The 25,008-nt window shown below is 53.0% G+C and overlaps 10 protein-coding genes across 10 annotated transcripts; 4 read left to right on the top strand and 6 right to left on the bottom strand.

The window, feature by feature from the left end:
- Positions 1 to 304: 304 nt before the first annotated feature.
- Positions 305 to 1,426, top strand: A1O1_07112 (uncharacterized protein; the record flags this gene model as incomplete). The annotated part of the gene is made up of 1 exon (XM_007727985.1): positions 305 to 1,426. The coding sequence occupies one exon, from the start codon at positions 305 to 307 to the stop codon at positions 1,424 to 1,426; it is 1,122 nt and encodes a 373-aa protein (XP_007726175.1).
- A 135-nt stretch (positions 1,427 to 1,561) lies between these two features.
- A1O1_07111 (endoribonuclease L-PSP) lies at positions 1,562 to 2,085 on the bottom strand (the record flags this gene model as incomplete). The annotated part of the gene is made up of 3 exons (XM_007727984.1): positions 1,562 to 1,631; positions 1,696 to 1,853; positions 1,927 to 2,085. 3 exons carry the CDS (start codon positions 2,083 to 2,085, stop codon positions 1,562 to 1,564), a joined length of 387 nt encoding a protein of 128 aa, XP_007726174.1.
- A 558-nt stretch (positions 2,086 to 2,643) lies between these two features.
- Positions 2,644 to 3,669, top strand: A1O1_07110 (triacylglycerol lipase; the record flags this gene model as incomplete). Its single annotated transcript, XM_007727983.1, has 1 exon — positions 2,644 to 3,669. The coding sequence occupies one exon, from the start codon at positions 2,644 to 2,646 to the stop codon at positions 3,667 to 3,669; it is 1,026 nt and encodes a 341-aa protein (XP_007726173.1).
- A 102-nt stretch (positions 3,670 to 3,771) lies between these two features.
- On the bottom strand, positions 3,772 to 5,784 carry A1O1_07109 (uncharacterized protein; the record flags this gene model as incomplete). Its single annotated transcript, XM_007727982.1, has 1 exon — positions 3,772 to 5,784. The coding sequence occupies one exon, from the start codon at positions 5,782 to 5,784 to the stop codon at positions 3,772 to 3,774; it is 2,013 nt and encodes a 670-aa protein (XP_007726172.1).
- An 842-nt stretch (positions 5,785 to 6,626) lies between these two features.
- Positions 6,627 to 7,718, bottom strand: A1O1_07108 (uncharacterized protein; the record flags this gene model as incomplete). The annotated part of the gene is made up of 3 exons (XM_007727981.1): positions 6,627 to 6,891; positions 6,961 to 7,093; positions 7,145 to 7,718. 3 exons carry the CDS (start codon positions 7,716 to 7,718, stop codon positions 6,627 to 6,629), a joined length of 972 nt encoding a protein of 323 aa, XP_007726171.1.
- Positions 7,719 to 9,216: 1,498 nt separating this feature from the next.
- On the bottom strand, positions 9,217 to 11,493 carry A1O1_07107 (uncharacterized protein; the record flags this gene model as incomplete). Its single annotated transcript, XM_007727980.1, has 1 exon — positions 9,217 to 11,493. One exon carries the CDS (start codon positions 11,491 to 11,493, stop codon positions 9,217 to 9,219), a length of 2,277 nt encoding a protein of 758 aa, XP_007726170.1.
- A 665-nt stretch (positions 11,494 to 12,158) lies between these two features.
- On the top strand, positions 12,159 to 13,788 carry A1O1_07106 (uncharacterized protein; the record flags this gene model as incomplete). Its single annotated transcript, XM_007727979.1, has 2 exons — positions 12,159 to 12,161; positions 12,217 to 13,788. The coding sequence occupies 2 exons, from the start codon at positions 12,159 to 12,161 to the stop codon at positions 13,786 to 13,788; spliced, it is 1,575 nt and encodes a 524-aa protein (XP_007726169.1).
- A 718-nt stretch (positions 13,789 to 14,506) lies between these two features.
- A1O1_07105 (uncharacterized protein) lies at positions 14,507 to 15,857 on the bottom strand (the record flags this gene model as incomplete). The annotated part of the gene is made up of 3 exons (XM_007727978.1): positions 14,507 to 15,285; positions 15,361 to 15,743; positions 15,805 to 15,857. The coding sequence occupies 3 exons, from the start codon at positions 15,855 to 15,857 to the stop codon at positions 14,507 to 14,509; spliced, it is 1,215 nt and encodes a 404-aa protein (XP_007726168.1).
- Positions 15,858 to 17,837: 1,980 nt separating this feature from the next.
- Positions 17,838 to 21,755, bottom strand: A1O1_07104 (DNA repair protein RAD50; the record flags this gene model as incomplete). Its single annotated transcript, XM_007727977.1, has 1 exon — positions 17,838 to 21,755. One exon carries the CDS (start codon positions 21,753 to 21,755, stop codon positions 17,838 to 17,840), a length of 3,918 nt encoding a protein of 1,305 aa, XP_007726167.1.
- Positions 21,756 to 22,479: 724 nt separating this feature from the next.
- A1O1_07103 (uncharacterized protein) lies at positions 22,480 to 24,000 on the top strand (the record flags this gene model as incomplete). Its single annotated transcript, XM_007727976.1, has 1 exon — positions 22,480 to 24,000. One exon carries the CDS (start codon positions 22,480 to 22,482, stop codon positions 23,998 to 24,000), a length of 1,521 nt encoding a protein of 506 aa, XP_007726166.1.
- Between the last annotated feature and the right edge of the window lie 1,008 nt (positions 24,001 to 25,008).

Genomic DNA, 25,008 nt, shown 5'->3' with positions numbered 1-25,008 from the left:
GTTATCCTTCCTATCTTGATAGTTAGCACACCAATACCTGCTACATATTAGATGCCCGCGCATTCCCGCGCAGCCTTGTCGTCTCACCCACCTACCCACACATCACTCCGAAGGCACGAAAGGCTTTCGGCGTACAGTATACAGCCTGCTGGTCATTCGCATGATACATTCACCTGACATGATGTATGGGGTATAACATATTCCTCCAAAGGTTTATGTCTCTAGCATCTAGAGATCACTTAGATGTAACCTGTGATTGAACTGGCAGTTTGTCACTCCGAAAACATTTCACCAAGTTCACAACATGCCAGCCACACGAGTAATCCTGCTGGGTGGACATCATCCGCACTTCTACATCCGAGTACAGATACTCCAGCAAAGGGACGACATCGACATCATTGGATTCTGGGAGGAAGACGCGGTCCTTGCCGCCAAGTTGCAGCGACGGCTGAAAGTCCGACGTTTTATGTCTGAGCACGACCTTGTTGCCCAGGACTTCGACGTGGCATTGATCCATCCACTGGACCACGACAATCCTCGACTGGCCCTACTCGCCGCCTCCTCAGGGGCCAAAGGGCTATTGTTGGAGAAGCCCGGCGCCACTCGCCCGGAGCAAATCTTCAAGCTGGCCCACGAGTTGAAGAAGTGGCCCGACCTGATCGTCGAGTATGGATGGGAGATGCACTACGCCGAGGTCATGGACGTGGTGCGCGATCTGGTGCGCACCGGCGCCCTGGGAGAAATCACCACTTCGCACTGGCACGGCGGCACGCCGTCGGGAGCTGGCATGGAGCTGTGGCAACGACAACGCGACACCCTGGGAGGCTTTCTGTACATGGACGCCAGCCACACGCTAGAAGCGATCGTCGACGTCTTTGGCCTGCCCGCGAGTATTTCGGCCAGCGTGCGAAAACTGCCTCCGGGCGCGAAACACCCGATTGTGAGCTGCTGGTACGACATGCACGAGGAAGAACTGGATCCTGCCACGACCGAATTCGCCGTCGGCCAGTTGCCGTACGAGGACGTCGGCAGCGTCATCCTCGAGTATGCCACGCACAACGTCGTGGCCGATTTCACCGCCTGGGAACCCACAGACTGGTGTGCGGACTGGCGGATCGACATCTACGGGACGAACGGTGCGTTTCATGGCGTCCTGAATCCTCCCAAGGGTGGGATCAATCTACGAGCCGGCAGAGGCGGATATGGCTCAGGAGTCACAGAGATGCCGACTCAGAAGCCAAAGGGCGTCAGCAACCAGATCGGATACTATACCCGGCAGATAGACCTGTTACTGCAAAGGATCGCAGACACGAACGTCCAGACTGAATGTGCCAGCGTCGATGCGCAGGTCAAGTTGATGAAAGTCTTGCAGGCCATCTACACATCGGCCAGGGAACGTCGATTCGTAGATATCAAACAATCATGATCAGGTTCGAAAACAAGACAATATTTCTCGCGATCTTGTGGATTCATTGCTTTTCTATTATCTGGTCTGTTCTACTTTTTCCCTTTGCTTCGTCTAGCTGATGCGTTTATCTATGGCCCTTGACGATTGCTTCTACTACTTCAAGACTGCCACACACTTGATCTCAACGTCCGTGTTTCCTGGCAAAGTCTTGACAGCCACGCATCTAGGTCGTCCAAAGTCAGCTGTTGAGTATTTGAACCATGAACAAATGTCAAAGTCAAACTTACGTTCTCGCCGGCTTGACATCTCCCCAATATTGGGTGTAGATCTCATTCATCTTTGCAAAGTCGCCCATGTCGGCGAGGAAGACATTGACTTCGACGACGTGCTCCAGACTTGACCCTGCCGCTTCGAGAACTGCCTTCAAGTTCTTGATGCATTGATGCTACAGGACATAACAAGGTTAGCCTTTGTTTTTCTCACCTCCTTTGTTTGTATCTGGAAGAGGTGCAACGAACCGTATGGGCTTGAATGTCACCCGGGATCAATCGCATAGTTGCGGCGTCCATAGGCACGCAACCTGAACAGTAAACGAAGCCATTGGCCACGATTGCCTGGCTGTAGATTCCAGGCAAGGCTTTCGGGGCCTTGTCTGTGACGACTGCTTCCTTGCCCATTGTCTCAACACAAAATCTCAGATCGAGACGGAAATCAGTCAGTAACGTGGTTGGTTGAAAACCTTTGTCGATGGTGTTTGTCAGCTCTTCTGGAGATTATGAGTACACAGTACAGAGCTTCATGATGTTCTAGGGCGTCGTCAAGCCCTCCTGTCCAAATAGCGTAGCGTGGGTGGTTTGGTGGGTGGATGTGGGCATGTTGCCCACTCTCGTTATGTGGGAGCAGCAACTGATATACGACACACAATGGGACCAAAGCAAGGATCTCCTTACCCGCCGTGGCGACCTGGATCGCTTTGCCCACCCATGTAGTACCAGAGCTCAGCATTTGTATGGGACAATCGGGCAGATCTGATCATGATCAACGTCGGCAAGACACCTAAAACGAATTGACCTTCGAAAGTTCGAACACTCTATTATCATAGTTGACATATGATCTAACTTTCTGAACATATAGACTCTTATCTGACCCCAAAGGAGCATCAGTCTTCCTATCTTTGCATAAGGTATCCAGGGATTCATCATCACTTAAAATCCACGACAGTCTTTCTGAGCAGCATGTCGCTCTCAAACCACCCTCAGCCACCGTACCCGCTCCACGAATCGATCAAGGACAAGATCCATCCCGAGTATGCGAAATTCTACAACGAACATATCATCAATGCCCAACAGGTTCACTACCAACCAGTCGAGGCGTCGCGGGTAGGTGGCAAGCTCATCCCTGGCGGCGGTGACCCGCTCCCCGTGGGCAAGACCCAAGACATTGCGCTCAAGCGACAAGCCTCTGAAGGGCCCGATGTTCAGATCAGATGTTTTACCCCCGAAGGGGACCCTCCCGCCAACGGTTGGCCCGTGATGATCTACTATCACGGCGGCGGCTGGGTCTTGGGCAACATCAACACGGAAAACACCGTGTGCACCAACCTGTGCGCGCGCGCAAACTACGTGGTCATCACCACCGACTATCGACTGGCGCCCGAGTCTCCGTGGCCCGCGGCCGTGCATGATTCGTGGGAGACGGTGCTCTGGGTGTTTGGCCAAGGGAAGTCGATCTTGTCGCTGGACCTGAGCAACGTCGCGATCGGCGGGTCGTCGGCCGGCGGGAACCTAGCGGCCATCATGAGCCACAAGGCCTTGACATACACAACCACCAAGATTTCCTTCACAGTCCAGCTGCTCGTGGTCCCCGTGACGGACAACACGGCCTCGGTCGATTCGAACCCGACGTACAAGAGCAACGAATTCACCGCGGCCCTCCCCGCGGTCAAGATGCTCTGGTACCGTCGCCACTATCTACCCAACGAGAAGGACTGGTCGGATCCGGAAGCGTCGCCGATTTTCTACCCTTCGGAAAACTTCGCCAAACTCCCTCCGGCCGTTGTGTTGGTTGGCGAGCTTGACGTGTTGAAACACGAGGGCGAAGCCTATGCGCAGAAGCTCAAGGACGCCGGTGTCGCTGCAGAAGTTCATGTCATGGAAGGAATGCCACATCCGTTCTTGGCCATGGATGCAGTGCTGGAGGCTGGAAGGACGGCAATTACCATCTTGTGCCAGAGTCTGCAGAAAGCCTTGTCCAAATCATAGACTGTTCTTTTTTGTAACAACAAAGATTTATGATGAGCCAAGACATGATTCCATTTCGTTCCAATGTGAATCGTGCCTCTCCGCCTGTAAGCACCAAGCAGATCATGTTGACAAGACGTCTGTGAGTTTCCCAAGTGTCGTGCATGCCTCTTGCAGCAATTCCCATCGGCAATTCGAGAGAGATTCTTTGACAACAGATAAAAGCCCAAGAGTGCGATTCGTGCCCTTCAGCCGACCATGTTGGTCCATGAGCCCGCTGAGCATGTGAACCAAGTACTCTTCGGCGCTGATGCGATCGGCCGATTTCCCCTCCGTGAGGATGCCAAAGGCCCAAAGAATGAGCGTGGCATGATACAAACACCACGGGCGCAAGGCAATGTTGTCTTCTGACGCTCGGTACCGTCGGCGAGTGAACATAGTCTCTTGGATGAGGAGGATGCAATGTGACAGGGTTCGTTTGGCGGTGGGGTTCTCGCACCAGGCCTGTATCCGTCGCTTGGCCTTGGTGTGCTCGTTTCTCGTAGTACTGCTGCTCGTGAGTGATGGCGCTCCGGCAAAGGTGTGGAAGTCGATCAGGTTGACGTAGATCGTGACATGAGCCATACGATGCAACGGCCGCGCGGCCTCTAGACACAACGAAGGGTCTTGGGATAGGAGTGAGAACGACCATGTGTCGATGGCGCGGTCGAGGATCTCTTTCCAGTTGTCGTCGCCAATCATAGATGATGGGGTTGACGACCCAACCCCGCCATGCTCCGAGGACATCCTGCCCGTCTCAATGTCGGAGGCCATCAGGTCGCGGCCCTGCATATGTTTTGTGACATTGAACAGGCCGTGAAGTAAAACGAACCGGGAAAATGGACTGCACGTGGATGGAATGGGTCGACGTGACAAGAGAGACCGTAGGGTGGGCAGGAACTGGACCGGTTCGGCAGCTTTGTGGACAGCCTTTTTCCAGCGTGCCGGGGTTGAGCTGTCCCAGACCTCGTCCGCACAAGGCAGTGGGAGGCGGACGTCGCTGACGGAGAGAGCCGGCATGTGCCCAAAAATGGATGAATGCTGGGCGTCCATGATAAAGGCAAAGTATGCAACGCGCTTGAAGGATTCTTGCTCGATCCACATGTGCCATGCTCGGTCCGCCGAGGAAGCACGGCTGGAGTCGTCTGTCCAACCTGACGAGTAGGATCCGCCTCGTCTCATTAACGTGATGACGGCACCATGAAAGATATGCGCCATCTCATGATGCTTTCGTGTGGAAAACATCTTCTCATACGCTTGAACCAAAAGAAGCGCTTGGAGACACCATAATGGTGCCGGCGGCTGGAACCCACCTGAGCTGAAAATGAGCCATCTCAGGTCCTCGTGGATTCTCTCTGCTGTCCGGTAGTGGGAAGAGTCCGGGGACAAGGTGGCCCCCAGCGTGAGGATCGCCACGAGCAGCAGAGGTGATGCCTCCTTCAGTGCAAACGATGCTTGGTGCAGGATGGGGAAGTGGGCATTGTAGTTTGAGAAGTAGATGTGAAAGAAAGAACTGAGGTTCACCGGGTCGAAGAAGGTGTCTTCCAGAACGTCTCGGGGTAAGGTGTGTAGAGCTTCCAAAAGTCTGGTACGGAGATGTAACCAAGGATTGCTGGTGTGTGAGGATGTGTCGGTACTTTGTTGCTGAGATACAGTACTGATAGGCGAGGCGGAGGAAAGGTCTTGTGGAACGGCCATGTCCCAAGCAGGTCCTGTGTTGTTCAATTCGTCCGCGACCGGGACATTGCCGAAGAGCCAATCCAGATCTTCGGCAAGAGCTTGTGCACCGTCTGATGCATCGAAAATAACATGGTGGCCAGAGTCGAGCTCTCCAAGCGGCAGGAAATCAGGATAGTCGAGAGTGTCGAGGCGTAGAGTCGCCGGATCCGCGGGGACTGGAACTGCGGTGGCCGCCACCGCCGCCGCAGGAGCCATGATAGCGGATTCCTCTCCAGGACCATTCTGTGCCACGGCAATGTCTTGTTGTTCCATGCCGAGTGAAATTTGGGCCGATCGGTCAGAAACGTTTGTGGAGGACCGTTCGAATTCCGACGCCGGTGGCTCAGGTACATATCCACCAGAGTTTCGGAAGCGCATACCACGCTCATGGCGTCGCTGGTGCCTCTGCAGCAAATCGAGTCTGACAAAACCTTTGTGGCATGTGTCACAATTATAGATCTTCTTGGGCCGGTCTAACGTCCTGTTAATATCTCCCGAACGACATTATCGGGCAAACCAATGACTTACGGTTCAGACAATGCCGACTGAGATGTTCCGGACGCTTGAAGGATTTCCCACATCCCTCCACAGGGCAGATATGTCTTCCGGACATTGGTGGCTGAAATCAAAGACGAATGTCTATCAATATCTCGGGCAACGTCGCGAAAAGTCATGGCCAACCGTAATCATGATATGGATTGTGGATCTGCGATAAGGGCTCTGCCTCACCAAGAGTATCGTTCCTCTCGTAGGATGAAGTGTCTCGAATGCTGCGACGGTCAAGGGACAGGAGTGTCAGTCGTCTACCGTAGATGTCGATGTTGTTGTCAAGTAGTAGGAATGACAGTCTGAAGCCTGGACACCTCCCCTCCAGGGCTTGGCGCCCGGTCCCGGGCGGCGGAAACGGTCCGCCCCGAACAGTTAGGAGTTATCAGCAGCATACGACACCGTACGGGGGCTGAAATTGTTGGAATAGAATAACACTTGTCAGGCGCACTTCCTACTGCTTAGGTTCAAAAGTACGTTACATTCCTTGATACAGCATACAATAGTCTTGGGATCAAAGATAGAGGCCGCTTCCAGACGACTTCGACTCTTTGATGGAGTAGTTTCCTGTCACCACTGCCTATCAACTAGTTGTTGCCGGATGAGTGCGACGAAATCAAGGCACTTGGCCAGCAAGGCCATTAGTCCGTGACGCATCTAGCTTCATTCCCAACTCAGCCATCGAACTCATGCTTCGGCATCCCTCTGGCGTCGACGGGCTTGAACCGAAATATGTGGCCTCCTTCGTCATCAGCTTTGGCGTCAGGGGCTTTATCTCTCCCCGAAGCGATGTAAAGAATATCAAAGTCTTTTCCACCCCATGTCGTGCATGCCATGTTATTTGCGGAAAAGACAATATCCTTCAGATGCTGACCAGTTGGGCTAAACACCATCACCCGGTAGGAAGCAAACATTGCGATCCAAAGATTGCCTTCTGTGCTGTAATTTTAAATCTTGTCAGCAACATTATCTGCAGCCAGACGAGAAGTAAACATGACAGGGACTTACTCGACCACCATGCCGTCAGGTTCGCCGAAAGAACTTCGCCGGTCAATAAAGAGCCTCTTGTTGGTGATGTTCCCGCTCTCCAGATCAAAGTCGTATGCGAAAACCATCATGGCGACCGAGTCATTAAAGTACACTAGCATTGTCAGTGGATGGATTCACCATGAGGATGCCCGGGAAACCTCACTTGTCTTGTTATCAGGACTCCACGCAAGCCCATTGCCACAAATGATGCCGGTCTCCATGAGATGCAGACTGCCGTCGGGATCATATCGCCAAAGACGGCCGATGGGTTCACCATAGCTTGCGGGTAATTTGTTGGGTCCGTATGCCATGGCCTTCCTGTCGATCTCGGCCAGCCAAAAGCGACCTTTGGCATCGACACCTCCATCGTTGAATCGACGAATGTCTCGCTCACTGGTTGGGATGATTTCTCTGACCACGTCCAGCTTTCCAGTGGCTTCGTCGAGGAAGGCCACTCCCTGAAAATAGGCACAGATATAGCTTCCCGGCTTGTTCTTGCGGAAGAAAGCCACGGTAACACTGTCTTCGAGCTTGAAAACTCTCGCTTCGCCCTGTGCATCGCCGGTCTCCGGGTCAACATGGAGTATGTGCAATTCTGCTGGCTCACATAGGCAGTCGACCCAGTGAAGGGTCGAATCACTTGCTCGATATATAGGAGCCTCGCCGAGGTTCATTCCAGTCCCGCAACGAACCCATGCATTTCCGCCTTGGATCACCTCCAGAGGGCCTGAAGCCATGCTCAAATCAGTCGACCGTCGTCCGTCGGTGATGTCGTTGCTGCAAACAATACACTATTTGTCAGAAACTTGGAAGGCGGTAAGACAGAAACAAAATCACGCCGCATGGCAATGACTGTAGAAGCTGGGTAGGATTTCGCAAGTCGGCGGTTTGGTCTAGCCCGCTTCGTCTTCCAGAGCCGACCTGAGGAGCATGGTGGGATACCGAATCCCTCGTTCGGACACAACATGGTCGCAAGCACACCACACTTTGAGGGGCCTGGTCCTACGAAGTGTCTACGTGGGAGGTGATCGCGCCCTGCCCACACCCGGTTGAGATAACAGAGGATCGATCATAAGGTGGGATGCTATACCCGCGCAGCAGGACCCGCTTCTTTCCCTATCATCCGCCTATCGTGCACAAGTCAACCACCAAGGTGAGAGCAGGCTAGGCATAGTCCCCAAGACACCAGAGGGTAAAACATTCATGATCAGTAGTACTGACCAGCGATGCCCACGTCGTCGAACTGGATGGAGTTGTCTTTGAGTCGATCCAAGCTGTTTACGATGCGAGACGCACGCCCTACTATCAGGTATATTGCTCCGCAAAGTTGCCCTCCATGAGACCACTCTGGAGGTGCATCGGATACTCCGGCATTCGTCGTTACTATGGCTTCATGGGAGATAGTAGTCCTTCTTTATCCAACTGGGTAGCTGTTTTCGGGCCACGCTTGACCTTGCCGGGACGTCCTGATTTCCAACCCAAGTATATACCCCTAGCACCGTTATCAATAACAGAAACAATGAATGGAATAGAGGCCGAGATCATTTTGATGAGTTTCATTGCTAATTCAGCATGTAACAGGGCAGCAAGCATAGCCTGAGGGCACATAAAAAGTAGATGAACCCTCCCACCGCAAGGTACAACTGCGATCCGCGGCTGTCCCTTCTCGTCTGCACTCTCAGACCGCATGAACAAAGATCCTTGCCATCCATCCCAATTTCCAGCTGGCTGAACAAACGACACGTAATGAAAAACTGATCTTTTCCTGCCACCCATATCGAGCTGAGTTTTCAGCCTGATATGCTACTTACAGTGAACTGCATCCCACCCGCCCTGCCATTGCAGTCACTATAAGTGGTGAAATGTCATTGCTTTTGTCATACCCAATCGAAGCCGAAGAGGTACGATCTTATGTCGAAGGTCCGAGTCGGGGAGATGCATGGAAGAAACCTGCGCCGTGTGCCGAAGGAAACTGCGGTTAGTAGTACAGGGGAATGGGGGAAACGTGGTGACGGGGTTTGACGGACATCCAGGGCCGGGATTGCAAGTGCGGGAAAGAAAGCGGGAAACTGCACAAGAGCTACTATCGCAACCTAGACGGTTAGTTTCTGCCTGGTTAGTAACGTGCCACAACGACCCTTGGCCGAAGTGGGCTTTTATCGAATCGTCAAGCCGGAGGTTATGACAGCTGGAGGGGATTTGACTAGCGACAGCCAAAATGCCAGGTACTTGGAGTCAAGACGGTCGGCGCCGCTTAGGTTCCGGGGTGTCCAGGTCCAGTAGATCGAGCTCGTCATCATCTACCTTGCGTTTGGCGTTGTTGGCTTTGGATGGTGTGACGGGTGAGCTTGCAAGGCTGACAGGCTCGGGAACGCCGCCGGAGGTTGCACCAGGCCCGTTCAGCGCCGATTGAGCGTTCTCGTCTGCTTGAGGGATTGCATGGTTATCAGGTTGGTTGTACTCGTTGGCGACTGGCAACGTGGAATAATCTCCTTCGTCCACGACAGCTGCGTCGGCATGAAGGGCCTCCTCCTGAACCCCTGCTTCTTGAGCGAAGAGTTCTTCGTCACTGTAGGAGCCAAGGTCGTCCTCGTCCGCTCGCTCCACATCTTTGTCATGTTCGAAAAGATCTTCGGCTTGTTCGAACGATTCATCGAAGGAATCGAGCGTCCCAAGCCCATCTGCATCCACATCGGCATAATCAGTTTCGTCCCCGGCAGTGTCGGCTTCGAGCGTATGTGAACTGTTCGTCTCATGCTCTTGAGCTTCCAAGAGATCCGCGGTCTCTAGATATGACTCACGCTCCCTGCCACTTGCTTGCAGGGGTTTGCCATCGTCTTCCATCTGACCGTCGCCCTCGTCGTGAGTTTGAGCCGTGATATCTGCAGCTGCCTGCTCTGTCTCCTGTCCGGAGGGGTCAGCTTCTTCTGCATGCTCCTGGGAAATTTCCCCTGATGGAGCAGTGTCTATGCCTTGTCCGGTAGACTCGTTTACGGTTTCTCCAATGTCGGTACGCTCTGCAGCAGTCGCGTCGAACCGAGCATCGATCTCAGGTTCGGAAGCGGTTGGCTGCTCATCTGGGACATATTCGTTGCTGTGTTCTTCAAGAGACGCATCCTGATTGCCGTAGCCTTCTTGCTCCCCTTGCTGTTCCTGAGGGTTGCCAGCTGCATCAGTATGCTCTTCCTCTGGCTCGGGAGTGTCGATATGGTCTGCGGCTATTTCGGAAAACGTCCTACCCTCCGTGCACGAGGACACGAGGTAAGCATACTGAGATGCCAAGCTCACACGACTGCTCAGATGACAATACAAAGGATGTATCTCTTGACCTTCATCATTCCGACAGAGTTGCAGATAAACGTCGAGGATTTGGGACAGGGTAATCTGCGCAGCATGTTTCGAGTCTTCGCAGATATGGAGACCTAATGACGTGATATCAAGCACTAGCTCATCATGATGGTCCAAAGTACCGGTCAAGATCTCGCGACATGCAGCAAGCAGTTTGTCCAAAGGCTCAAACGCAAGTGAAGAGTCCGCAAGGAAATACACCGAAGACTCATCCCCGATCATGGGGGGAAATAGTGACATCTCTTCATCCAGGTACAGCAAGGTCACGGGATGGATGGCTTTGGCGGTATCCTTTTGAGTGCCCGCAGGTGGCTCTGTGTCCTGCTGCTGCAAATCTGCATTTACTGGATCGTCGCCTGTGTCGTAAGTCCTCGTCTGTTCGGTTGTCTCGGCATCGTCTAGGCCCTGTTCGACATTCTCCGAAACCACATAGGACTCGCCAACTTGGACCTCCTGGGCTTGATCAACAGATGTTTCGGGACGAACCTCTTCGGATGTCTGTTTATCGGAGAGAGAGCCGTCCGGCGCTTCTGCTTGCGACACATCTGTACCTGGGTTTTCCGTAGTGGTCGCAGCCGTTGTTGAAACCTGCCCGGGATCCTCGATGTCGTCAGAGCTCTCCGTTCTCGTTGCGGCTTCTGCCTCATTAGTAGCTAGGTTATGGGAGTTCTCCTCGTCATGCTGTTCTTCGACGTCATCCAGAATGACTTCTACTTCCGCCTCTTGGTATGATTGTATCTCTTGCTGGGCTTTGAGCTCCGCAGAGCCTTCTCTTTGTTCCGCAGGAAGCTCAAGGTCTTCATCATCTTCGTATAAAATGTCCTCATCTTCATCAACTCGAGGTCCGTCTGCGAAGGCATCCATGTTGAAATCCTCGTCACGGGTTTCGGGAATAGCTGCTGTATTTTCATCATCGATCATATCGTCGTCAGGTAGTATCTCCTCGATTTGATCTTGCATCATGTCACTTCCAGTCTCGGCTGGATCGACAGCGTCGTCGATCATATCGTCGTGCAAAGACTCTATGATGGACGGTTCACGAACTGACTCAAGCTCAACATCGAGATCGTCAGGCTGACGGAAGGGCGACGATGCTACGTCCATTGTGTCATCAAGTAGTGACGAGTCCATGTTTTGGAATGCGAATGACGGGATTGCGCTCATTGCTGATCCAGAGGCGGTCAACGCCAGCTTCACAGCTGCACAGAGCGGATATTGTCGTCTTTCGCCTCTGTATCGAACAAAACAACTTCGCTCTTGCGAGAGGGATGGTGCTGTCCGAGATTTGATCACAAGCTATGGTGATAGGGAGTCAAGAGAGCATCAAAGGCTGGGTTGGAAAGTTTGCAAGGGGCAAAGGGTGTTTGTGGTCACAAGTGTCTCGGAGATGCAGTGAGAAGATACATCGACCGGTTGAGGAATGATTGAGTCAAATGCAGCGAGCGCACAAACATCAGTGTGCGCGTTAACCAAGACGGGAACGGTAATGGTGAACAGGCTGCAGTGAGGTGAGGGAGAGTTGAATCATTCAAGGTACAACTTTCACTTCGAGGCAGTTCAAACGATTTCCAAGGGTCGCCGCCAAGATCGCCGCTGCCAAGCTCAGGACCTCAGGCTGGCTTAGCAATTCAGCCCGGCGCTAAATTATCTTAAACGTTATAGTGAGACCGAGCCTTAGAGCAGCGTTCTCAGCTTCCAGATCAGGCAATACTACATTGGCATTTTGGATATCGCACCCCGTGTCCTCTCCCCTACACCCGCTGCCACGGTATACAGCACACTTGACATTGCAACACACGCGCAGAACCAGTCCTTTTCCGGCAGCAGAGATGGTATGGTGCCCCTTATGCGAAGCCTATCGTTGCATGGTTGCTAATCTTCACTCAGGTCATCCTCGCGGCCTCCGTGTGCACGAGGGGCGGCAAGCCCCTACTGTCCCGCCAGTTCAGAGAGATCCAGAAGTCCAGGGTGGAAGGGCTCCTAGCATCATTCCCCAAACTTGCCGACTCTTCGACGCAACACACGACAGTCGAACAAGAAAACGTCCGCTTCGTCTATCAACCGCTCGACGAGCTGTACCTAGTCCTGATCACCAACAAGAACTCCAACATCCTGCAAGACATCGACAGCCTGCACCTGTTCGGCCAGGTCGTGACATCGATCTGCAAGAGACTGGACGAACGCGAGATCCTACGCAATGCATTCGAGTTACTCAGCGCCTTCGATGAGCTGGTCACGATGGGCTACCGGGAGAACCTGACGCTGAGCCAGATCAAGACGTTCCTGGAGATGGAGTCTCACGAAGAGCGGATCCAAGAGATCATTGCGCGCAACAAGGAGCTCGAGGCCTCGGAAGAGCGCAAACGTAAAGCCAAACAACTGGAAATGCAGAGGAAGGAAGCCGCTCGCTCGGCCTCATACGGAAGAGGCGTCGCGCCCAAGATGCCACAACAGCCCACATATACTCCGCCGGTACGGCCAGAAACGACCTACGACTCGTACGAAGCGGAAAAGAACAAGACATCCAGCAAGTTCGCAGCCTCGCGACCAACAAAGGGTATGCAACTGGGCAAGAAGTCAAAGACTTCCAATGCCTTTGCCAAAGTTCAGCAAGACCTTGGGCCAGAGGCCGCCGAACAGCATCCCGCCGCGTCCGCCCATGTCGAAACCGACCTTCCAGACCGCACTCACCCGAGCTCCACCATGCACGACTCGACTCTCTCGTCCGCCGCCACTCATCCCATCCTCATCTCGCTCACCGAGACGCTGAGCGCCAAGCTGTCGCGCGAGGGCGCCCTCAGATCTTTCGAAGTCAAAGGCGATTTACAACTCAAGATCACCGACCCAGCACTCACGAAATTGGCATTGTCTGTACAAGCAGTGGAAGGCCCCCTGAAGGCACAGTTTCGCACACATCCCAACGTCGACAAGAGCCTTTTCAATTCACAGAAGCTGATCCAATTGAAAGACACAACCAAAAGATTCCCAACGAACAACAGTATCGGCGTCCTGCGCTGGCGTGCCACCGCTCCCGCCGACACGCCCGACGTGCTGCCCATCACGTTCACCGTGTGGGTCAACAAGTCCGACGACAGCTACACGATCACGATCGAGTACGAACTCACCGAGCCGGACCTCACCCTACGCGATGTGGCGGTGACGATTCCCTACTCGTCGTCCGAGCCGGCCGTGTCATCCTTCGACGCAATGTACCAAGTCACAGGCGACTCGTTGGAATGGACCATCGGGACTATCGACGCAGACAACGCCAACGGCAGTTTCGAGTTCGAGGCCCAAACGGACGATGAGGCGGAATTCTTCCCCATGACTGTGGCCTTCGAGATGAGCCGGCCGTTTGTCGACGTTGATGTCGCCGGCGCTCGGCTGCTTGAGATGGACGAAGAGGTCGATTTTGAAAAGGTTGTAAAGGCATCTGCTGATGGATTTGTCATCGAGTAGTCGCGTTCAAGTGCACACGCCGAAAACATTTGACAAGCATCCTGGATATGTGAAGAGGTGCTCTGGATGGCTGCCTTCGTGATGAACAACAGAAATGAGGTGGACTACTAGAGGGAGAAGAATATTGAGACCCTCACGCCAATCCTCCTCCCTGGGTTGGTCTTTTGCGATCAAATATGAGATGAGAACGGGAAGGAGCAAAACGATCTGTGTCAGACGTTTCAATTACCCTCATGCGGACGCTTTCAGTCCAAATTGACCCTGATCAAGCACCGATCACTTGTAACTTGCTAGATCAGGGAACCCGCGCAGGAAGGCTTATGCTATGTACTCTTCAAGTTCTCTCCGTATCGTCATCATATTCATCAAATAACGTGATCTTTACCACTGTGGTGTCCGCAACATGCGTGGTCTTCCAAGCATGAGGCCAGAGGTAGAACCAAGTCTTGTTCGTCGTACCCAAAAGCAAACACACGTACGTTTCCCACCCTAGTTTCCAGCAAATTTCAAAAACATGATAATATGCGACTCGGATAATAATATGCAATTCCGCTATGTGGACGAAAAGAAGAGGCAGGGGAGGTTGCTTTCGCCCAGAACGAATGTGAATGCGGACCTTTGCTCTGACGAGACAAGCAAGGATATGAGTAAAGGTATCACTGATGGTGGGATGAGGCGCGAGTACTGCCGGGATTGCCATCAGGCATGTGGCTCATTCCTATCTCGAAGGCCAGACCCCGTTGTCGATCAAACGGAATAGATCCCATTCGGGGGCATTTTCCGTTTTGAAGTTCCAGAAGATCCAGCCTTGGATCATGGACTCGAACACATTGATTTGAGCATTGATGTAGTTCGTGGTTGCGGACCGTTGATCACTGCTCCATTGCTCGATGGAACTGCTACTTGCGCATGATCCCACATATGTAGACGAGTCGTAAGGCTTCTGGTAGGATCCATCGTATCGAGCCCCAACTCCCCAGCCGTTCAACGCAGGAGCGCAATCAGTCATGGCAGCAGTCCATTCACCACAAATAACGAATTTGTCAAACCCTTGTGCCCATTCGCTGGCGTGAGAATAGACGTAGTCCACGTGTTCTTGTGGTGACATGGCCACAAATTCGTTGGTGAAGACCTGGTATTCGTGATGGTCGATGATTGCCCCTGAGGTACCTTGGCCTGTAAGAAATCCGTTCCATGAAGACGGGTCGCTGAAACCGTCGTGAATGATCACCGGAGTCTGTCCAGAGCCTCTGACTATGTCGAAGCCAGACTGGTAAAATCCTTGAGTTGCTGGTCTGCCGCCCGGCAGACCGGGCATATAAGGTTCGTTCAACAACTCAATGCCTGCAATGACATCGGCATACTCCGAAGTCCCGTATTTCTGCGAGATCTGAGATATCACCCCCAGTGTGGCGTCAATAGAATCCCCGGAAGTCCAGCCCGGTGTTGAGGTGCGCTGGCCTGAATTGTCGTAGCCATTCTGTGACAGCGGCGCACCTAGTGAAGAAGATATCAGTAAACACTTGTCATCGCTCTTAGGCGCAGGCGCCGGAGATAGCACTTCAGGCTCACCATGGAGATCAATCCAGACCTTCAAGCCGGTCTGTCGAGCCCAGCTGATGGCTGCATCGAGGTAATCCGCGGCGCCTTGGATATATGGGTCTTGTTCATACTTCTGAAAAGCCCAATAACCTATGGGTATGCGCACCAGGTTGAGCCCATTGCTGGCGATCTTCTGAAAGTCACCTACGGTCACCCAGCTATCCCAGTGGCTCCGCAGGATTTCCTCGGCATTGGAAGCTTGCTGGCAGAGAGTGTACTCGTCAACGATGCTGTTGCCAAACTGTTCGAAGATGGACGGCGTGATCCACGGTTCAAGCACGAGCCAGCCCCCAATATTGACGCCTCGTACGGGTGTTGACCCATAGGCAAACTGCCGTTTTATCAGAGGTGAGCTGGAGATATTAGCCAAGCTTCCTTCTGCCTCAGTCCCAATCCCGCTCTTCAATGACTTACCCCGTCACCAAGGAAGCTGCCAGAGCAGAAAGAAAGACTCTTCCAGCCCACATGATGTAGGAACAAGTGTCATGAGGTGGTAGGGAACAGAGGGATAGAATAACCCGAACTCAAATCGCGGACATGCTCAATGTTCGAAGCGGCCACCGACAACCAGCGGAGATCAAACACTTTATGCTCGGGCAGCAACAGCTTTATGCTGTGCAAGGCAAGACAAACCCAGCAGCAACGATGACAACGTCACAGCAAGAGGATTGATCGAGGAAGGAGGCACTTGACCTGGCATGAGGGGAAGCTGGGAGGTCATCTGGTGAAGAACAGCAGTGACAGGAATGGCAAGATGATGCAGCAGACCTGGCTACACAGGCCGTACTGAGACCGATCAAGGCATAACACATGGTGGATGTATGGCTCGACGAGTCTTCACGTACCGCCCTGAACAACGGAGGAAGTCTGGACCAGGTACACCTAGGTAGTTGGCAACCATCCTGCACCAGACCGTCTTTTTCACGTAACTTTGGAGGAGCTTGGATAGCTGGTCGTCCGGAGCTGGTCGTCCGGAGGGCTAGACAAAGGTCGGTCGGATTGTGGGTAACAGCATGTTGGAGCCCACGATCGTCAATGGGTGGAATTGACAGGTGGCTAATCCTCTATAAGTATGTACCAGTAGGATCGTGAGTCCGTTCGCTTGGGATATGGGACTGGCAGCGAGCCAGGTGGAGCAGAAGGACAGACCGGCCGAAGCCATGCAAGTGGCCGCTCGAAAGCCCGGAGGGTCGTGGAAGGTGAGGGAGGCTCGGATCGGGAGACATGTTTCGGTGGCATGCTGCTCGTTGGGCTTGGGGAGGGAACATGGGCAACGTATCGCTGGGTCGGCAACGAAATAGAAGGGAAACGAACGGAGCGGAATGAGCGAAACAGGGCAACAAAGAGCAATGCAAGTCCACAGGACAGAGGTATACAGAGGTAGTGAGTGGTAGTGGAGAGAGACAACAGTCGGCGCGAGAAACCGGGGTCGAGGGTGCGCAAGGGTGTTTTCTGCCATGAGAGCTGGCAAAAGTAAAGCCTGAGGTACAGCGATTCCTCCCTTCACTAGGTACTGAGTAGGTACCCAGACCACTCCGTACCAGATCTGATGATGCCATGCAAGCTATCACAAAGCAAACAACTTGAACTACCTTTGAACAGCAGAATGTCGGATTGCTGTCGGATTCGTCGTTCCGCTTCGACCCAGAGTCGGGTGACCACCACTACCACTGACCAGCGCATTCGCTCGCCGGCAATGTCACATCGTATCCCTCCATGCATCGGTCAGATGATGGAGATAACGTCTGGTTGCGGGGAACCGACAGCTTTGGAGGCTGCTTCTCATCGCACACGGATCATGAACAGAATGGGATATCATGGTGTTTCCATATCATCTCCTACAACAATGACTTCAATTTAGGCCCAGTGACGAGATGCTGTCACTCAATGCTCAAGGCAGCCACAATTCTACGCCATCACACTCCCCTGCAGTGTCAATGCTTCTCAACCGTCCCTACGTGTTCCTTGCATGCGTATTCAAGCACTGACCGACCGGCTTTAGCCTCTTCCAGGGCAACAGCTGCAGGGCACCCTGGACCACCTTCCACGCCGTCCCATCCACGACTTGTAAGGAGCCCAACCTCTTCATGTACGGACCGAGGCAAACGGCTTCAGGATAAGAAAGGTCACCCCGAGGCCGATGTCAAGAGCCAAAAATGGGCACATGCAGCCAGGCCTTATAGTCAGATGTCTCATATTGGAGCCTACTCGACAAATGCGGTGCATTCTACAGGCCAGAGGAATAAGAACAACAATACTATCGGGCTACCGCTCCCACTGTCTCTTCGATGGCAGCGTCGACCTGCTCACCCATGTTTCAGACAACCGGAGAAAAAGCCGGCAATGCCCTGCCAGTGCAAGGTACCATGGACGTAGCAGCAAATGATGCTCTAGCACATGCAAGCCCAGCCAACGTTCCTGCTTCTGCTGCGCCTTCGCCGTCGGGTTCAGAGCACATCGGTAATCTTCTGTCTCTCAATGATGGAGTTTTGCATTTGGTCTCGAGAGATTCGATAGTAATGCCCGGTAAACTCCGCGCAGTCCATCTGTCGCAGGAAGTCTTCGTCGTGGGTGATGATGAGGAGCTGGAAGTTCGCTTGCTGCCGCCGGTACTTGATGATGTCGCGGAGCGAGTGTGCCAGGCTTTCGATATTCTCACGGTCGAGGTTGGTGGTCGGCTCATCCAATGCAATCACGCCCGAGTTGACACTGAAACACTCGGCCAGTGCCAACCGGATGATGATGCTCGCCAGCACCTTCTGTCCTGCGCTGCATCGACCTCGCATGTCCATTTCTGCACCTCTCTTGACCATCACCACCCGGTAGTTGTACGATCGATTGCCGCGTCCAGATTCGTTGTCTGCCCGGATCATGATCGTGTCGACGTCCGTGCCCTTGTACGTCTTCCGCCACAGCTCTTCGATGATGCTGTTGATTTCTCCCATCTTCAGACTATGGTACTTCATGATCGCTTTGTCCAAGGCTCCTCCGTAGCGACCCAAATCTTCCACAGCCGCCTTGGTCGCCTCCACTCTGATATGTGCCTCTTTGTACCGATGTGGTGCATCCGAGAGCTCCGTCTTGTAATTCTCGAGCAGCTCCAGAAGCTGGGCATCCTTCGACTTCATCTCTCCCATCACTCCGGCCTGCAGGGCACTGAGTTTGTTATGTTCATGAGTCCACTTCTCTGACTCCTTCTGAAACCTATCCCGATCCGCCTCGGCATTCTGACTCCCAAGGTCTTCGATCTCTTTTTCCAGCTGATTGAGAGCACGTGTTTCCTGTCGATATCGCAAATTGTCCGAATATCGTCTCCGCGTGGACTCACTGTCTCGAATCTGATCATTGATCTTATTCATGTCTCGAGTCAACTGTAGTTGCTCCCCTTGCAACCGTTCCAACTCCCGCTCCAGGTGAGTAAGCTCCCGGTTGATACGTGCAAGCTGTTTTGGTCCGTCTCGGTCGATATAAGAGCGCACTTGGTCATTCAAAATGTCAAGTCCACTGACACTCTCGCTGAGCTTGGACTGCTCTTGAGACATCTCACGTTCCTTGGCGGTTGCGCGTTGATCGACGTCCTCGTACTTGGCCTTCGCCGTCGCAATTTCCGGATCCAGCTTCTCGATATCCCGGTCAAGTTGGTCGAGAGTCTCTCTTTGCTTCTGATTCAAGATGCGATATTCCTCGACCCGAGCCACCAGTGATGCTTTCTTGTCTAGTTGAAATTCAATATTGCTCAGCTCGGCCTTCAGGTCGCGCAGCTCGAGTTCCATGGTAGATAAACCCACCCGGGATTGCTCTTGCTCGGTTCTGAGTCGATTGATCGAAGATTGTGTTGCTCGTACTTTCTCTGTAGCGGAGTTGAGCTCTTCTCGAATATCGTCCAATGTTCGTCCACCGTCACGTTGTGATTGTTTCGCACCGAGTTCCTCGATCTGGCCGTTCAACGACTTGATATCGCCCTCGTATTTGGCTATCGATGCTACGGTGCGACCGACCGACTCGATCTCACGCCTCACTTGTTGTCGTTGCTCAACATTCTTGTCATGTTTTTCAATCTTAGCAATTCGAGAATCCCTCTCCGTACTCATATTACCCAAGTCTTTCTCCGCTGCGGGAGTTTCATTGTTGACAAGTCTCTTCCAAGTGTCGTATACGATGCCCAGGTCAAGTAGTCGTTTATACTCAGCCTCTGCCTCTTTAGAGCTTGTGCGTCGGGCGTTTTCGTCGGTTTTCTCCACCAAACCTTCAATGCGTTTTCTCATCCTATCCACAGCTGGGTCGTTGGGACTTTTGAAGGGTCGGGTACATGTTCGACACACAGGCTTGTCTCCGTTGAGGGTGTCCAGTACCTTCAGTAAGTAATCACGAAGACCTGCAAACTGAGCGCTGTCTTCCCGCGCATCGTCTGCGTCGGCCTCTGCCTGCTGAAGCGCCTCTTCATATCCTTCCGGACCGGCTTCGACCACGGCACGAATTTGTTTGTCGCATTTCTCCACTTCAGCTTTCTTGCGTGCGAGTTCATCTCGAAGCGTTCTCTGTCTGAACTGGACCTGGTCCAACTCCCTCGCGACGGAATCCCTCTCTCTTTCAGCGGACACAACCTCATCGACGGCGGTTGCCAAGACATCCTGATGAACTTTCTCAACCGTGGCCGGAGTCCAGTCTTGACCCACGAGTTTGCTGATACGCCCACTATGAGCATTCAGTAGTGTCTCTAGGCTTCGATGGCGTTCTTTAAGCTCTTGCTTCAAATGCGTCAGCCTGGCAAACTCCTCGGCTTGCTTGGTGGCATGGACGATCTCGTCGTTCAGACGTGAGCTCATGTCCTCATGAGAGCGAAGCTCAACGGATGCGTCTTTCAGTTTTCTGTCCCAATCTCCAGCCTCTGCAGCATGTTTTGCTTGACGTAGTTTTGCACTCAGGTCCTCGACTCGTGACTCGACGACGGCTCTGCTGCCTTCGTCAACTTCAATCTTATCGGCTTTTCTCCGGAAATCTCCCGCCTCACGGTCGTTCGTGTCTATCTGCTTTCGAATGCTGATCTTGTTATCCTGCAGGGCAGCTTTTCGTTCAGTTAACCGGTTGACGAGCGTTTGGGCTTCACGACGTTCTGCAGTGTTCTCCTGCTTGACACGATCGAGCGTGGCTTTCTGCTCCTTGAGTAACTTCTTGATCCGAAACAGGAATTCTTCGACTTGGCTTTCATCACCGAGGTCCTCATAGCCTCGAATATGGTGCTTCGCAGCCACCTCTCGGACCATTTCTTTCCGCCGTACGAGCTGTCTTTCATGCTCTTCCTGCTCCTGCTCGTATTTGCCCTTCAATTTGACCTTCTGCTCTCGTTCTTTCCCAAGATTCTTCATTTGGTCTTGGAGTTCAATGTATTCTTCTTGTCGTCTGCGCATCTCGTCCTTCAACTCTTGTTGTCTCATTTGGAATTGTTCCAGGGTTGTCTGTAGCCATTCATCCGGCTCCTTCACTTCTTCAAGATGGAGCATCAGCCCATTGATGGTGTTTTGCCGGCCCTTCGCCTCGATCCGTTTTCCCTCCAAAGATCCTAGAACTCTAGCATAGTCTTCGCCTTTTCTCCATGCTTCGTCGGCCAACTCTCGGGCTTTTTTAATTTTGACCTCCAGCTCTCCCACCTTTGCCCGCATAGACTCTACTTCTTCTTGAAGGCGGGTCATGCTGCGCTGGACTTTGATCGCTCGGTCCTTGTCTGCCTTCGCATGCTGTTCGAGGATCTTGTACTTTGCCAGTTCCTCGTTGTGTTTCTTGCGAATCTGCTTGATGTTGTCAATCGCCTTTGTGTACTTCTGTGCCTCGAAGATCTCATCAAACTTCTTTTTCAAAGTTGAAGGGTCGCTCAAAGGCCAGAAGCTCTCGTCCTGATGGCAGAAAATGACATTGTCAAGGATGGCAGCTGAGACACCAAGGTAGCTGGGCATGATCGCGTCGAGCTCGGCCACTCGCGACGAGATCACAGTCTTCTCGCCTCCTTTAGAGAGCAACAATGAGTTTTCCAAGGACTTCAGAGAACGAGTGGCCTTCTTGACCGTCAACTCCAAGCGTCGCGCGATGATCATGGAAGCCCCATTGGCAGATTTGAAGGAGACTCGCACCATAGCCTTGACCAACTTATCGTTGCCCAGTTTGGGATCGTGCACGAAGGCGCCACCAACTTTGGTGTTGGGAGGCTGCATGCCGGTAAAGGCAAACTTGAGGCACTCGATAATCGTCGTCTTTCCAGAGCCATTCTGGCCAACGATGAGAGTTAGGGGCGTCTCGAACTTGATCTTCTCAGCAGGCTGTACGGCGAAGGAGCGAATGCCCGAAATCTCCATAGAGTGAAGCCGCGACATCTTTGCGGTGGAGTAGAGGATCGACCAACGAGAAGAGGATGAAGAATAGAGCAGGGACCTGGCACGTTCGTACGATCCAGCCCTGCGGTCATCATCCGACAACAATCGGGATGCCTGGGAAAGTAAGCAGATCCTGATGGCTGGATGTTCGCACCAGACAGAGAGTTACAATTCCAAGTTCAGAGTATCGATGGCAAACAATCTGTGAATGAACTCGTTGTTCCTACTACGCAGGTGAGGATGGAGAAAGGCAGCATCTCATCACGTGCTACGAGGACGCGGGGGCCTGGCGCTAATACATAAATAGTCTAGCTACCAAACGCGTCATCACGTGACAACTAGCGACGTTGCCGCTTGGCTGAAAAGTTTCGATCGCAATCCGAAATCTTGATCTGTACATGAAACTGTGATTTCTAACGGCCCAGTAACTCCTAACCACTTCCTCTCCACCTTATGTGAAGTGGTCGAACCACAATTCAGCGAAAGCGAACGAGCATTTGTCTCCTGCCGGTAGCTTTTTCCGGAGGTGCTCTACACCAGTTGAAAGAGCCTTAGGAGCCCTATCGCATCTTCGATCTGGACATCCCCTACGCCGGGACCCTCCGTTCTAGGTGCCTGAGTACTCCCCTTAGTACTGGTACCTGGTCCTTGCGATCATCTTCAGCAACTACCATCGAACAGCAGCTCACGGTGTCGGACCCACTGGTGCTTCGTCGTCGGCGCGATGGGGACCTTCCAGCACAACCAGACGTCTGTCATGGGTTCGTCTTTTGATCTCCAGCAGGGCATGTTTGATGCATCCATGGTCAACGGTGCCGATATGACCGGATTTCCTGATGGCTTGTCGATGGACATGACTTCGATCCCACACACAATTTTCGATGAAACGACTTTGGTTCCACACAATCTGCTTACAGTGACCTCTGGCAAGACCGACTCGGTCGACAATAACATGCCCACCAACAATGCTGGCGCTGGGCCCTTGCCGACTGGGTTCGCAATTCAGGGCTCCCAGCTTGCCGGTAGCACACTGACCGAATTCACCAAGAGGCGCAATTGGTCCCAACGCGTGATCGAGGAGCTCAAAGATCTCATGTATATTTTGACCCCGGATGGTCGGCTCCTTTATGTCTCCCCTTCGGCGAAGACCCTTACAGGGTACGATGCAGCAGAACTAGTGGGGAAATCGATATCAGAATTTATTCATCCTGATGATTCGAATCTGTTCATCCAGGAGTTTAACGAGAGTATTGCCACGGGCAACACTCTGCGGCTTTATCACCGTTTTCGCACTGCCGAACAGAAATATCGCATTTTCGAATGCCATGGCCACCCTCACCTCACTCACGAGGTTGGACAAATGGAGCGTGCCGGGTATCCGGTCAGCCCTGCGGGCATCTGTCGAGGGTTTTTCATGATGGCACGGCCGTATCCGACCAGGAACTCGGAACTTCTGGACTCGTTCCTGGAGCATAAAATTGAAAACGTCCGCCTTCAAGCCAGGATCGCCGCCCTGAAGCAAGAAGAGGCCGATGACATGGAACTCCAGCAAGAGCACTACCACAAACAAGCCGCAACTGCTAGCTCTCGGACGCCCTCGATTACAGCGGACATGACGCCAGCGTCACCTTCTGTGGCCTCCAAACCTGACTATATAGACTACAACGGTATGCCGCCACCGGCCAAACCCACCGTGTCGAATATCGCCCTAACCCGAGAGGCGCTGGACGAAGCAAATGCGTTTGCTCGACCGGACAGCATCCGGGACAAGATGGCGCGGTATGAAGGCTCATCTCACGTCGATTCCATCGAGATGATGACTGGGCTTCGGTATCGGGAAGGCGAGAGATCTCACGGCATCTCAACTGGCGGCACTTCTCCCGCATTGATACGGGGTGACGCGGGGATTCAGATTCCCCTCGAGAAGGCCGAGTCCCGCTACGCATATTCGGACAAGAGACAGAAGAAAGTCAAGAGTGCGGATGAGTACGTCTGCACGGATTGTGGGACGCTCGACAGCCCCGAATGGCGGAAAGGTCCCAACGGGCCTAAGACGCTCTGTAACGCCTGCGGACTACGTTGGGCTAAGAGGGAGAAGAAGAGGAGCGGCGTTGGCGTGAGCACCAAGGATGAAACGGCTTCCACAGGGGCAAATGCCAGCAGCACTCCCGGCAATGCAGCGGCAACCCCAGGCCCAACCGGCTCTACTCCCATCAAAGAGTCTAGTTCCACTGAATCAACATGAGCAGTCAAAGCCACAGCCCGATCGTCCTCTGAAAAAGACGGTCGCCTCCCAAAGCTATCAAACACCGGCCGCCTTGACACGAAAGGACGCCACGAGCCGCGCAGCTGTGCAATGTCTACGGCAACGCAACTGGCGGGTGGGCATCAGTCAACTAGATCCGGTCACATGTACTTCAAGATGGCTCCTTGAAGTATTCCCCAACAGAGGCGACGTCTGTTCTGGTCGTCGCAGCAGCGTTTCCGCCGCATGCAAGGCTCTCGGCATTCCGCCCGGATAGAACGTCCGGCGCCCGCCATGGTCCACACACGACACGCCACGCAACCTTTGCCACCGTCCAAACTTTACAGTCGAACTTGTCTCTGGTCTGCAGACGCCTTATCATCGCGGCTCATTTCGCCATTTGGTGGCTGGTTGCACAAGCCTGGAAAGACTGACATTTGCCCCTGGCAGCCCAAGGAGACCCCACCAGTTATTGACTTTTTGGCCTATGGCCCAGCCTTGTGTACAACTTTTGGCCTTTGGCGACCCTGATAGCGGCCGAAGATGGTCACTATGCTGGACTTCACTCAACCACGACCACTACTTCAGTAATCTACGGCTTTCCTCCTTGGTTCAAGCGCCAAGTGTGCATCGACAGGTAACATGCCGCAAACGAACCCACGAATAAGGACCCGACACGCACCACACTCATGTGATAACGAAAGAAGTATACGATCGTTTTATTTGATTTTCGGTTACGTTTTGAAGCAACAATTCTTTTCGGTGTTTCTTCAGGGGAGAATTGGCACATGCCCGCATACGAAGAGCATATTTTCGGAGTCGTAATGAGCACCATGCAAGTAAAAGATGGGAGTCAGGTTCGCATACGATATTGAGTATAGCACGCGATTGGGGTAGAGGATACCGGTTACACGTCGGGGATGTACCTGTACATATTCTTCGTCCAACAGGTGTCGGTTTGTGTCTAGGACTACATCAGGCATAGAGAATAAATCCCTTGATTGGGAG

The sequence above is a fragment of the Capronia coronata genome, assembly GCF_000585585.1.
Source record: "Capronia coronata CBS 617.96 chromosome Unknown acBCG-supercont1.6, whole genome shotgun sequence".
In the NCBI taxonomy this organism is placed as follows: domain Eukaryota; kingdom Fungi; phylum Ascomycota; class Eurotiomycetes; order Chaetothyriales; family Herpotrichiellaceae; genus Capronia; species Capronia coronata.
This window is presented reverse-complemented; position numbering and strand designations above follow the sequence as displayed.